The 13,513-nt window shown below is 37.4% G+C and overlaps 1 protein-coding gene across 7 annotated transcripts in view; it reads left to right on the top strand.

Moving 5' to 3' along the window:
- The window catches only part of IFT88 (intraflagellar transport 88), a 162,089-nt gene that overhangs the window by 108,615 nt on the left and 39,961 nt on the right, over positions 1-13,513 (top strand). For all 7 annotated transcript variants that reach the window (XM_063101884.1, XM_063101881.1, XM_063101885.1 and 4 more), the window contains one exon: positions 13,255-13,307. In XM_063101884.1, coding sequence (XP_062957954.1) covers positions 13,255-13,307 — 53 coding nt within the window. The remainder of the gene's footprint in view (positions 1-13,254; positions 13,308-13,513) is intronic.

The raw sequence follows: 13,513 nt of genomic DNA, 5'->3' as shown, positions 1-13,513 counted from the left end.
CCAAGATATGGAATCTACCTAAATGTCCATCAACAAATGACTGGATAAGGAAAATGTGGTGTATATACACAATGGAATACTACTCAGCCATAAAAAGGAATGAAATTCTGTCATTTGCAGCTACATGGATGAGCTTGGAGAAAATTATGTTAAGTGAAATAAGCCAGGCACAGAAAGAGAAACACCACATGTTCTCATATGTCAGAGCAAAGAAGGAAGGAAAGAAAGAAGGGAGGGAGGAAGGAAGGGAGGGAGGAAAGAATAGATCACAATAATACACTGAACTTCAGAAGGAGAAAACAGAACTGTGATTACTAGAGGTGGGAAAGGGGGAGGGGAAGGCGGCGAGTGCAAAATTGGTTAATGCACACAAAGAATGATTATGTTTTACAATGAAGAACATGCTAATTATCCTGATTTGATCATCACACATTGTGCACAGGTATTGATATTCAATTCTGTACCCTTCAAATATATTTAATCAATTATTTTTCAAGAAAGCTACTTAGTTAATACACTACACTTAATACTACCCTAACTTTAGCCATTAGCTCATAGAGGACCCTTCCTTCTTTGAGGTTCAGTCCACCACTGTTCCATTCTTGACTCCTGTTCGTGGATGTCACAGTGTTAATCTAGCAGTCATTCTCTTACCCAGTCTAGTTCATATTCTTTCTCTTCATCCTGTTAATATTCTAGCCTCACAAGTTTTGACTTCCCTATCTCCACTGATTGTTACCTGCTCGCAGTTCAGCCACCCATATGTTACCTGATTCTGATTGTCACTAGCACGTTTACACCAATAAAATCTTACATCACAATATCCAGCTATCTGTACATACCTTCCTCTTTCCCTAACTTCCATACTCCCTACTTTTCAGTATGCATTCCTTTGGTAATCTTGAGACCTCCAGTCTCTTGACCCTTCCTTTCTCTTGCAGTCCAGCCTCCTTCTGGCTTTAATTCTGAGCCCATCCTTACTAGGCTGATTGATTGATTACATTTGTTCTCTTTTTTTCTCTTTTACTTTGCTACCCGATTTGTCCCCAAACATTTTAGTTCTTATGTTAATCCAGCCATTCATTTCATTTTCATACATAGCCCGTGAAGAACTATCAGCGATAAATTATGTGGCCAGGTGAATCGGTGCCTTGCAGGTCTGTTTTGTGAACAGTACTCACCCGTCTTCAGTGTTACTCCCTCTCTATTTCCCTCTTAGACCTCCTCAGTCCCTGTATTTTATGCTTCAGTTTCCCACAAAATAGAAGCCTTTGTAGAAACATCACCTCTAATATTTATCTTTTCCTTTCCTGTAAATTTACTTTTGCTTGCACCTGTTGTTACCTTCTTCTGTCTCAGTGACAGAGACATCCAGTATACATTAATCACTTTACCTCTCCTCCTTCTGGACATAACCTTTTTATATGTTAAGTCTTTATTTGTTATGTAAGTTTTATCTCTACAATAAAAATTTAAACACTTTTAGAATGGGAATGTTAATTCTTGTGTCGCATAGTTCTATGCATATTCTAGAGTACTAGGCATATAGGTGAATTACGTCAAATTTCCTATCATGATATTTCTTTGCTGTAGAAACTCCTCAACTTTCTGTGTCTCTTAGGTTCTTGTGGTTCTTAGTAAGCTGGTATTTTTGATAATTGGTTTAAGCCTATACTATTGTATTTTCTTTATATCCATAAATCCAGTCTTAAGATTTCAAGAAATCCTAGTCCTTGCTGCTCCATTTAATATAATTCCAGCATTATTGGGCAGCATTAGAGAATATTAATTAGTATTTATCATAATTATTATCATAAGAAACCATCAAGTGGACCAATGTATTTGTTATGAGAGTTTCAGAAGGGGAAGAGATAGAAAGGAGCAGAGAGACTATTTGAAGAAATAATGGCCAAAACTTCTCAGATTTTGAAAGACATGGGGGCCGGCCCCGTGGCTCACTCGGGAGAGTGCAGCGCTGGTAGCGCCAAGGCCGCGGGTTCGGATCCTATATAGCGATGGCTGGTGCGCTCACTGGCTGAGCGTGGTGCTGACCACACTGTGCCGAGGTCAAAAAAAAAGAAAAGAAAGAAAGACATGGATTTACAAGTCCATGCAGCTCAGTGAACTCTCAGTAGCAAAAACCCAAAGAGACTCATAGTGACACACATTATACTCAAACTGTCAAAAGACAAGGGAATAATTTTTTTTTTAAAGAAAAGGCAATTTTATTATTTTTTACATTCTAGGATGTTGTTGTGGAGCAGTTGGAAGGGAAGGGAGAGGGGAAAGAGGAAGGAAATAGGATGGAAGAAGAAGGAAGGAGGAGAGGTGGGGTTGAGGGCTGTGGCACCCCCACATTCCCACAGGGGAGACCATGGGGCTTCCAGTGGTGGCTTGGTCATTGCTGGGCTGGGTGCAGATGTCAGGGGGATGTGGCAAAAGCCCTCACCCGCCACTGTCCCAGCTTGGGTACCTGGGGCCCTTCAGCTACAGCTTGGTGGTTGTTACAGGGCTCGTTGCACATGTCGGGAGGGCGTGGCTAAGGCGCTGGGCCCTCCAGAGTCCTGGCTTGGGAGAGCCTGCGGTGCTTCCTGCGGTGGCTCAGTTGTTGCCGCTGGGCTGGCTGCAGGTGTCAGGGGGGCATGGTCAAGGCCCCCAGCCTTCCCCCTTTTCTGGCTTGGTAGCCCAGGGGACTTCCTGTCCTTCTAGGTGTTATAGGTGTTCTTTGGTGAAATGAGACCTTTACTGGTTAGTATCAAACTTGGTCTCTGGTTGCAGATATTTTTTTTTTTCTTTCATTTCTGTGTTGGATTATTTGCTGTTCCCTTCATTTAAACTCTGTGCTAGAACTAATTTGTTGTCCTTTGCTTCCTTCTAAAATGGGGGAACTTCCTGTGAGGACCAGTACTTGAGCTCTGTGGTTGAACTAAATTGCTGCTTTGCTGCTGATTCCCTAGGGAAGGCTTTTTGTGCAGCTCAGGGTTTAATGGTTGACTTTATAGGTACTTCCGGCTCTCATGAGATCTTGTGCACCTGGGTTGTATAGAAACTCTGGTCTGGGCCTGAGTCTTTTCACCCCATGCAATTCTATAATCCTGACCAGTCTCCTCTGAGTGGTCCTGTGCTGATTGAAGGGCAGATCAGCTATCCTTGCTGTGCCCCAGTGTTCCCCCAGTGGGCCCATCTCCCCCACCATCCATGCTGCTAACATTTCCCATGGGATGGGCCATGCGCTGGTCCCTTGCGATGACTCACCAGCCTCTGAGTGGCTCCTTTTTTTCAGATGTTGTGGTTCTTCACGCCTATGTGGGTCCATGGGAACCCTATTAGTGGCCATGCTGGCCTGGGGGCCACCAAGTCTCTCTTCTCCCCTGCCACCTCCAAGCAACTTCATCCAAAGGGCACAGCTGCAGCTTTTGCTGGCTCCCTCTCTGTGCACTCAGCAGCTCCAGCCTGTATGCAGCCGGGACTCAAAACAGTCAGAGCAATTTTTTCTCTCTCATAGTGTCTTCTGCCTTCATGAACTCCATAGATCTCTCCTCCTCTTCCCCTGACCCCTAGTGGTGTAACCTCCAGCTTGGCTGTCATTACTTTTTTATAGAAGTAAATTGGTTGATTTATGGGAGAGAGTGACACTGGGGACCATCTATTCCACCATCTTGACCAGAAGCCTAAAGAAATAATTTTTTAAAAAATTTTTAGCACAATTAAAAGGAAAGCTTATTTAATGTAAATATATACATTAATAAAAAAAAAAGGAGATCAGCAATCACCTTTACACCTTAAGAAACTAGTAAATGGAAAGGGGAGAGATTGGACAAGGGGCATAAAGAATAATTGTGATTTGTAACAAAATATATGCTAGTAATATTGATTTAATCAACATATCTCAATGTTCAACTCCCAAAATATGTATAATCGATTTTGATTCAATGAATAAAATAAATTTTAAAAAAAAGAAACTAGAAAATGAAGAACAAACTAAGCTCAGACCAAAGGAAGTAAATACTAAAAATTAGAGCATAGATAAAATAGAAAATAGAAAAAAAAAAAAAAGAGAAAATCAATAAAACCAAAAGTTGGTACTTTGAAAAGATCCACAAAATTGACAAATTTTTACCTAAAAGGACTAAGAAAAAGCAGAGAAGACTCAAATGACTAAAATCAGAAATGAAAGAGGGGTCATTACAACCAAATTTACAGAAATCAAAGAGATTATAAGAGAATAGTTGTTGGTCAACAGATTAGATCAACTAGATGAAATGAAAAAATTCATAGAAACACACTACCTACTGAATTATGAAAAAACAGAGAGTTTGAACAGAACTATAGCTAGTAAGATGCCAATTACTCAAAATTTTTTTCACATTTTTAAAATCAATAATAATTCCTTGATATAATCAAGCATTAAACATGTTGAAATTGCTCCAATTCTCTCCCCTTCCCTTTCTTTCTTACAATTGATTTGTTTATGTCAGGATCCACAAAAGTTCTTCTTCTTGTATTGATTGCTATGTTAGCTGTCTCTTAAGTTTCTTTTAATCTATAGGTTACCCCTTCATTTAATATTTCTCCTTTACCCCATAGAGTTTCCCAAGGTCTGGATTTGCTGGCTACATCCCGGTAGTGTCATTTAACATGTTCTGCTGTCCCCTGCATTTCCTGGTGATTGGTTGCTGAATCCCGAGGCTTGGTCTCACTCAGGTTAGATTTGGCTTCAGACATATATGTTCTCACTGCAGGAGGCCCATTGTGTCTGATCTTCTCCCTGTGACATTAGCAGACATTGATGATCATTTGCTAGATCCATTGTTTCAATAGGAATTTGCAAAATATCATATTCTAATTATTTTATTCCCTCTTTATTTACTACCTGAGATACTTCACTAGACTAAAATGTTTCCTCGTCAGCTATTTATAGTTACACTGAGGAATACTTCATATAAAAAAGACAGGATAAATGTGCTTGACTCTCCCCTCCTACCTACTAGTTTTAGAAAAATGAGTTGTTTCCCTGTCATCTTCCAAAGAGATTGAGAGTTTGTTTGCTTTTATTTCATTGTCATTTTGTTTTTTTGTGGTGGTAAGATTAAGTTTCTTTCTCTTTCTCATTTGCATTTTTGCATAACTAGTGGGTTTTGTTCTTTCTTGTGTATTTGTACCAGTAATTACTGTTTTTTGGATTCCAGATGTAGCACTCCCTTGAGGACTTCTTGCAGGGCTGGTTGTGTGATGATGAACTCTCACAGTTTTTGTTTGTCTGGGAAATACACTATTTTTCCCTGAAGGATAGCCTTGCTGGGTATAGTATTCTTGGCTGACAGTTGGTTTTTTTGTTTGTTTGTTTTTTAGTATTTTGAATATATCATCCCATTTTCTTCTGGCCTGTACAGTTTCTGTTGAGAAGTCTGCTATTAGTCTGATAAGGGCTTCCCTATGGGTGACTTGATGTTTTTTTCTTGCTTCATTTACGATGCTCTCTTTGTCTATTAGCTTTGCCAGTTTGACTATATTGTGTCTTGGAGAGGATCTTTTTGGGTTGAATCTGTTTGGGGATCTTTGAACCTCCTGGATCTGAAGGTTCATGTCTCTCCCTATACCTGGGAAGTTTTCTGTTATTATTTTGTTGAATACGTTTTCCATACCTTTTCCTTTCTCCTCCTCATCTGGAAAACCTATGAGTTGAATGTTTGTGCATTTAAGGTTGTCTGCTAGTTCTCTTAGATTTTCTTCATTTTTCAAATTCTTTTCTCCTTTTTTTTGTTTGCCTGAGTTATTTTAATAAGACTGTCTTCAAGATCAGAAATTCTTTCTTCTGGTTGTTCTAGTCTGCTGCTTAAGCTCTTGGTTGTCCGTTTTATCTCATTGAGTCAATCTTTCAGTTCCATGAGTTCTACTACATTTTTGTAAGGTATTAATCTCTCTGTGAATTTCCTCCTTCATATCCTGGATTTTTTTTCTCATTTCATTATGTTGTCTAACTGAGTCTTCTCATATATCTCAGTGAGTTTCCTTAAGATTGTTGCTTGGAATTCCTTTTAAATCATTTCAAGTGTTTCCTGCTCTAAAGCGTCTAGTATTTGAGAATTAATTGTTTTCTTTTGGTGGTGTCATATTTTCTTTGATTTTCCTATTTCTACTATTTCCGTCTTGCTAGATGGTCATCTGGTAGAGCAGTTGCTTCTTCTGTTACACTGGAGTGGGCTTTGAGGAGAGAGACATCCTCTTCTTTTTCTGGTCTCTGCTGGTGACTCTCCTTGTATAAATGAAGTCTAGTGTCTGTTGGGCTACCTGCATGGTTGCTGTGGCTACTGCTGTGTTATCAAGCCGCTTTTGTGGCAGCCATGGCTGTGGCAGTGGCTGTAGTGGGCCACCCAGATGGAAGCAGTGTTTTCACTGTGCTTTCTTGCCTGATGCCAGGTGGGGGATGCTGCCCTCAGCTCCTGCCTCAAACCCTGGACATGCTCCTTGCCTGCTTCTGGGTGGAGGGGGCTGCTCTCAACTCCTGCCTAGGACCCTGAGTGTGCTCCTTGCCTGTTTCTGGGAGGAGAGAGCTGCCCTCAGCTCTTGCCTAGGACCCTGGGTAGGCTCCTTACCTGCTTCTGGGCAGAGGAGGCTGCCCTTAACTCCACCTAGGACCCTGGGTGTGCTCTTTCAAAAAAAGATTCTTGAAAGCAGCAAGAAAAAAGTGACTCACTAAGTACGAGTATCCTCAATAAGATTATCGGCAGATTTCTCAGCAGAAATCTTGGAGGCCAGAAGACAGTGGGGTGATATATTTAAAGTCCTGAAATTTAAAAACAACAAAAACCGTCAACCAAGAATTTTGTATCTTGCAAAGGTATCCTTCAAGAATGAAGAAAAAATCAAGACACTTCCAGATAAACAAAAGCTGAGGAGTTTATTTCCAGTTTACCTACCCCATAAGAAATTCTAAAGGGTGTCTTTTAGGCTGAAATGAAAGGACATTATATAATAACTTGAATAGAAAAGAAAAAATTAATGAATACTAGTAAAGGCAACTTTATAGGTGAATATAAAAGCCAGTTCTGTTGTTCTTTTGGTTTGGTTTGTAACTACTTTCTTTTTTTATACAATTTAAAATGTAAGTGAATAAAACAATAATTATAAATCTATGTTAGTGGGCATACATTGTGTAAAGATGTAATCTTTGATAATAATATAAATGGAGAAGGATGGAGATGTATGAGTACTTCAAAAAGTTCATGGAAAGATTTGTTTTATCTTTTTTGTTGTTGTTGTTGTTGTGACCGGTAAGGGGATCACAACCCTTGGCTTGGTGTCGCCCGCACCGCACTCAGCCAGTGAGCGCACCGGCCATCCCTATATAGGATCTGAACCCACAGCCTCGGCACTCCCAGCGCCATTGCGCTCCCAGTGCCACACTCTCCTGAGTGAGCCAAAGGTTCGGCCCTGTATTATCTTTTTAATCTAGTTTTCCATTAACTTTTTGAAGTACCCTCATATAAGAAATAGGATATTTTTATACAATTAAAACTAAGCTGGTATTGTTCAGATTAAATTGTTATAAGTTTAAGATATTAATTGTAATCTCAAGGTAACCATTAAGAAAGTAACTAAGAATATACACAAAAGAAAATAAGGGAATCAAAATAGTACACTAAAAAAAATTAACTAAAGGCTGACCCCGTGGCTCACTCAGGAGGGTACAGCGCTGAGAGCGCAGTGGCGCTCCCGCCGCGGGTTCAGATCCTATATAGGGATGACTGGTGCGCTCACCAGCTGAGCGTGGTGTGGGTGAAACCAAGCCAAGGGTTGCGATCCCCTTACCGGTCACAAAAAAAAGAAAAAAAAATTAACTAAGTACCAAAAAAAGGCAGTAATGGAAGAATCAAGGAACAAAACACATATAGGATACCCAGAAAACAAATAGTTAAATAGTAGAAGCAAATTCTTCTTTATGAGTAATTACATTAAATGTAAATGTATTAAACTCTCCCACTAAAAGACAGATTGGCAAATTGAATAAGAAAATCAGGATCCATCTATATGCTGTCTACAAGAGATTCACTTTAGATATCATATAAGGACACAAAGAGGTTGAAAGTCAAGGGATGGAAAAAGATATTCCAAGCAAATAGTAACCAATAGAGAACCACGTGACTATATTAATATCAGACAAAATAGATTTTAAATCACAAAAGTTTACAAGAGACAAAGAAGGACATTATATGTTGATAAAAGGTTCATTAGTGCAAGAATGTGTACCACTTATAAGCATATAAAAACCTAACAAAGGAGCTTCAAAATATTGACAGAATTCAAGGAAGAAATAGACAGCTCTACAGTAATAGTTTGAGACTTCAGCACTCCACTTGCAGTAATGGATAGAAGCCCAGACAGAAGATCAATAAGGAAACAGAGAACTTAAGCAGCACCATAAATCAAGGAGATCTAACAGTCACATACAAAACACTCAACCTAACAACGTGAGAATACACATTCTACTCAAGGCACATGGAGCACTCTCTGGGATAAACCATATGTTAGGCCACAAAACTAATCTTAATAAATTGAAAAGATTGAAATCATACAAGATATCTTTCTCCATCACAATAGAATGAAACTAGAAATCAATAACAGAAGGAAGACTGGAAAATTCACAAGTATGTGGAAATTAAACAACACACTCTTAACCAATGGATCAATTATGACATAGTCAGGGAAATTAAAAAACAGCAGAGACAAATGAAAAGGAAACACAACATACCAAAACTTATGGGATGCAGCAAAAACAGGCTTAAGAGGGAAACTCATAGTCATGAGTACATTAAAGAAGAAGAAAAATCTCAAATCATGAAGAGCAAAGTAAACCCAAAGCTAGCAGAGGGAAGGAAATAAAAAAAGATTAGAGCAAAGATAAAAAGAGAATAGAAAAACAGTAGACACAATCAATGAAACTAAAAGTTAGTTATTTGAAAAGATCAGCAAAATTGACAAATCTTTAGCCAGATGAACAAAAAGGAAAAAAGAGAGAAGACTCAAATTACTAAAATCAGAAATGCAAGTGGAGGCATTACTGCTAATTTTGCAGAAATAAAAGGAATTATAAGAAAAATTATGAAGAGTTTTACACCAACAAAGCAGGTAACCTGGATTAATTGGACAAATTCCTAGGAACACAATCTACCACACATTATTCAAGAAGAAACAGAGTGCTGGCCAGTTAGCTCAGTTGGTTAGAGTGTGGTGTTATAACACCAGGATTAAGGGTTCAGATCCCCAAATGGGTCAGCCATCAAAAAAGAAAAAAACAGAAAAGAAGAAATAGGAGATCTGAATAGACCTATAACCAGTAAGAAGATTCAGCCAGTACTCAGAAATATTTCAACAAAGAAAAGCTCTGCACTACATGCCTTCACTAGTGAATTCTATGAAACATTTCAAGAATTTACACCAGTTCTTCCACACTCTTCCAAACAATTAAAGAGGAGGTAATGCTTCCTAACTCATTGTATGAGGCTAGTATTATCCTTACACCAAAGACATAACAAAGACACTACAAGAAAAGAGAATTACAGACCAATATCCCCTATGAATATCGATGTAAAAATACTCAACAAAATACTAGCAAACCAAATGTAGCCACATATTAAAAAGGTTACACATCATTCCCAAGTGGGAATGCAAAGATAATTCAACATATGAAGACTGATGTAATATGCCCCATTAATAGAATGAAGGAAAAAACCACTTGATCATCTCAATTCATGCAAAAAAGGCATTTGACAAAATTCATCTCCTTTTCATGATACACTAGGAATAAAAGGAAAGTTCCTCAACATGATAAAGGCCAGATATGGAAACCCATAGCTAATAGAATAGTCAGTGGTAAAAATAAAACTGAAAGCTTTTCTCCTTGAAGATCAAGAACAAGACAAGGATGCCTCCTTCCACTGCTTCTAGTTAACGTAGTACTGGAAATTTTAGCCAGAGTAGTTGGGCAAGAAAAAGAAAGAAAGGGCATCCAAATTGGAAAGGATGAAGTAAAATTATCTGTTTACAGATGACATGATCTTATATGTAGAAATTTCTAAGGAATCCACACAAAAAATTTTAGATTCAATAAATGATATCACTGAATTTGCAGGATATAAAATCAGCACACAAAAATCAATTGTATGCTATACACTTGGAATGAACAATCTGAAAGGGAAATTGAAGAAAACAGTTTCATTTACAATAGCATACAAAAGAAAAAAATAACTAGGAATTAATTTGTCCATGGATGCAAAAGACATACACTGAAAATTACAAAACATTGTTGAAATAAATTAAGGCCTAAAAATGAAAAGATACCCATGTGCATGGATTGGAAGACTTAGTATCATCAAGATGACAATACTACTCAAAGTGATGTATAGATTTAATGCAATCCCTATCAAAATCCCAATGTCCTTTTTTGCAGAAATAGAAAAACCGACCCTAATATTCACATGTAATCTCAAGGGACCCTAAATAGCCAAAACAATTTGGAAAAAACAAAGTTGGAGGACTTGCACTCTTGATTTCAAAATCTGCTTCAGTGCTACAGTAATCTAAACAGTGTCATACTGTCAGAAGGACAGACAGACAGACCAACAGAATAGAATCTAGAACCCAGAAATAAACCTTTACATACACGATAAACTGATTTTCAACAAAAGTGCCAAGACTATTCAATGGCAAAAGGGTAGTCTTTTCAACAAAAAATGTGTTGAAAACTGGATATCCATATGTAAAAGAATGAAGTTAGACCCTTATCTTACATCATATACAAAAATGGACTGAGATGGATTAAAGACCTATGTAAGACCTAAGACTATAAAACTCTTATAAGAAAGCATACGGGAAAATCTTCATGACATTGGATATGGCAATGATTTCTTGGATATGACACCAAAAGCACAACAAATAAAAGAAATAGATAAATTAGACTTCATCAGCCTGAAAAATTTCTGCTTAGCAAAGGAAACAATGAACAAAGTGAAAAAACAACCCACAGAGTGGGGAAAATATTTACAAATTATACATCTGTTAATAGGTTAATGTGCAAAATATAGTTTAGAAATCCTACAGCTCAACAAAGGATGTGAATAGACATTTCTCCAAAGAAGGTATATAAATGGCCAATAAGCATGTCATTAGTCATTGGGAAGTGCGAATCAAAACCACAGTGAGATATAACTTTACATCTTTTAGGATAAATGCTATCAAAAAAAAAAAGAAAATAAGTGTTGGTGAGGTTGTGGAGAAATTGGAACCTTTGCGTGTTGTGGGGTGGTATATGAAATGGTGTTTCATGGGATACAGTTTGGTGGTTCCTCAAAAAATCTAAACTTAGAATTGCCATATGACCCAGCAATTTTATTCCTACGTATATACCCAAGGGAATTGAAAGCTGAGACTCATACTTGTGTGTGCATGTTGTTAGCAGCAGCATTCACAGTAGCCAAAAGATGAAAATAACCCAACTTTTCATCAACAATGAATGAATAAACCAAATGTGGTACACAAATGCAATGGAATATTATTCTGTCATAAAAAGGAGGGAAGTTCTGATATGAGCTACAACATGGAAGGACCTTGAAGACATGATAAGTGAAAGAAGCCAGACAGAAAAGAACAAATATTGTATAATTCCACTTACATGAAGTGTCTAAAATGGACAAATTCGTAGAGACAGAAAGTAAATTAGAGGGTACCAGGGGCTGGAGGGAGGGGCATGAATAGTTATTGCTTAATGGTCTCAGGATTTCTGTTTGGTGTCATAAAAATGTTTTGGGAATAAATCGTGGTGATCGTTGCACAACATTATGAATGTGGTTAATGCCTCTGAATTATACACTTTAAAAATGGTTAAAAGGCAAATTTTATGCTTATATTTTATCATGAGTTTTTAACATTAATACACTAAAAACTATTGTGTCATTTACTTCAAATGGGTGGATTGTTTAGTATGTGAATTATATCAATTCAGCTGTTTAAAAAAAAAAGGATATATACTCTATGATTTCGTTGATGTGAAATTCAAAAAGAGGCCGATTTGACTTTGTTAGAAGTCAGGATAGTAGTTACCTTTATAGAGGAAAGAGGGTAATGTTGGTATTCAGAAACATCCATAATAAGGCCCTGTGGTAAGTGCAGTGCTAAGAGGTGTTAGGGTATGAGGGGAGTTCGTAGAGCAGCCTAATCCAGCCTGGCGTAGAGGATGGTAAAGAGGCTGGGATGGTGTGTGATGGTGTGTACAAAAACCAGGAGTCTAGCAAATGCAGTGAGCACAGGGAAGCCCATGCTTCTGTTTGGATTTTCTGTAGCATGAAATGTTAGGCGAGGCATGGTGGACAACGAGTTAGAAAGGCAAAAAAGGATTAAAAAGCAGATAAACTGGGTTAGAATCTTTGATTTAGCATGTAGGTGGAGGGGAAGTGACAGATTTTAAGGAGGGAAGTAATATGGTTAAAGATGTATTTTATTTAGATCACAGTGGGTGGCTGTGTAGGCAATGGATTTGAAGTTAAGTACCTTGCAAAGTAGCAGGGCTGTGATTTAAACCCAGTTCCATCTGACCCAAAGCTGGTAGGTTTGTCATCAAATTAAGTAGGAACTGAGGCTGTCTTTGAAGCCATCATGTACGGGGAAGGAGGATTCAAGAAAGTGAGAAGAGCATTAAATTGTTCTCTAGGTATTTGTTTCTTCAAATCTTGCTATTCTTAGATATTTTTAACAGTTGTCTTTAGAAATCCTGGCTATTGTTGTTTATTTTAGAAAAGAATTTGATTTCTTTTTAAGGGGAAAAAAGGGATGAATAGTATTCTTTTTTATTCTTTCTTTAGTTAAGTCTGTTCAAACACAAGATCAAAAATTGCCTTGGGTACAAAATTTGTAAGCCTAAGTATTATGATTAAAAATTATGGCAAAAGTAATGATTATGTTTAAAATAGGATGCAGTGTTTTTTTAACCAAACAGGTTAAGTGATTCTCATAAGAATATCTGAATAAAAGCACGAACTAGATGAACTTTGAAGGACTCTCAGTTTAAATGCCCTAAAATAAATGACAGGCAATAATGAAGGAAATTATACATCTGCTATTGTCAGTAATAAAAATGATCTAACAAAAGGTCAAAAATAATTGAAAGATAGTACAGATATACAGCTTTATAAAACCATTTGAACATCACAGATTATTTTTATCTCAACTCTAATTTCATCTTATTTATTTCTATTATAGGCCCACACAAGTGAAATGGCAGCTGATGGTTGCTAGTTGTTTCAGAAGAAGTGGTAAATGCTTTCCTTTTATGTGTTTTTTATTTCATTTCTGTCCTTCTTTTAGGTATTTATGCATATAATGTGTTCCAGTTGCATATCTGTTTATTAAAACACTTTTGCTCACTACACATATTTGAAGCATTGTATGAAAAACATAATAATTACTACATACAGAAGTTATGCTTTCAAAGTGGTTATTAATCACGTATCCAATTCCC

The sequence above is a fragment of the Cynocephalus volans genome, chromosome 7, assembly GCF_027409185.1.
Source record: "Cynocephalus volans isolate mCynVol1 chromosome 7, mCynVol1.pri, whole genome shotgun sequence".
NCBI classification, from domain to species: Eukaryota; Metazoa; Chordata; class Mammalia; order Dermoptera; family Cynocephalidae; genus Cynocephalus; species Cynocephalus volans.
Note: the sequence above shows the minus strand (reverse complement) of the source record. Positions and strands in the feature narration are given on the sequence as shown.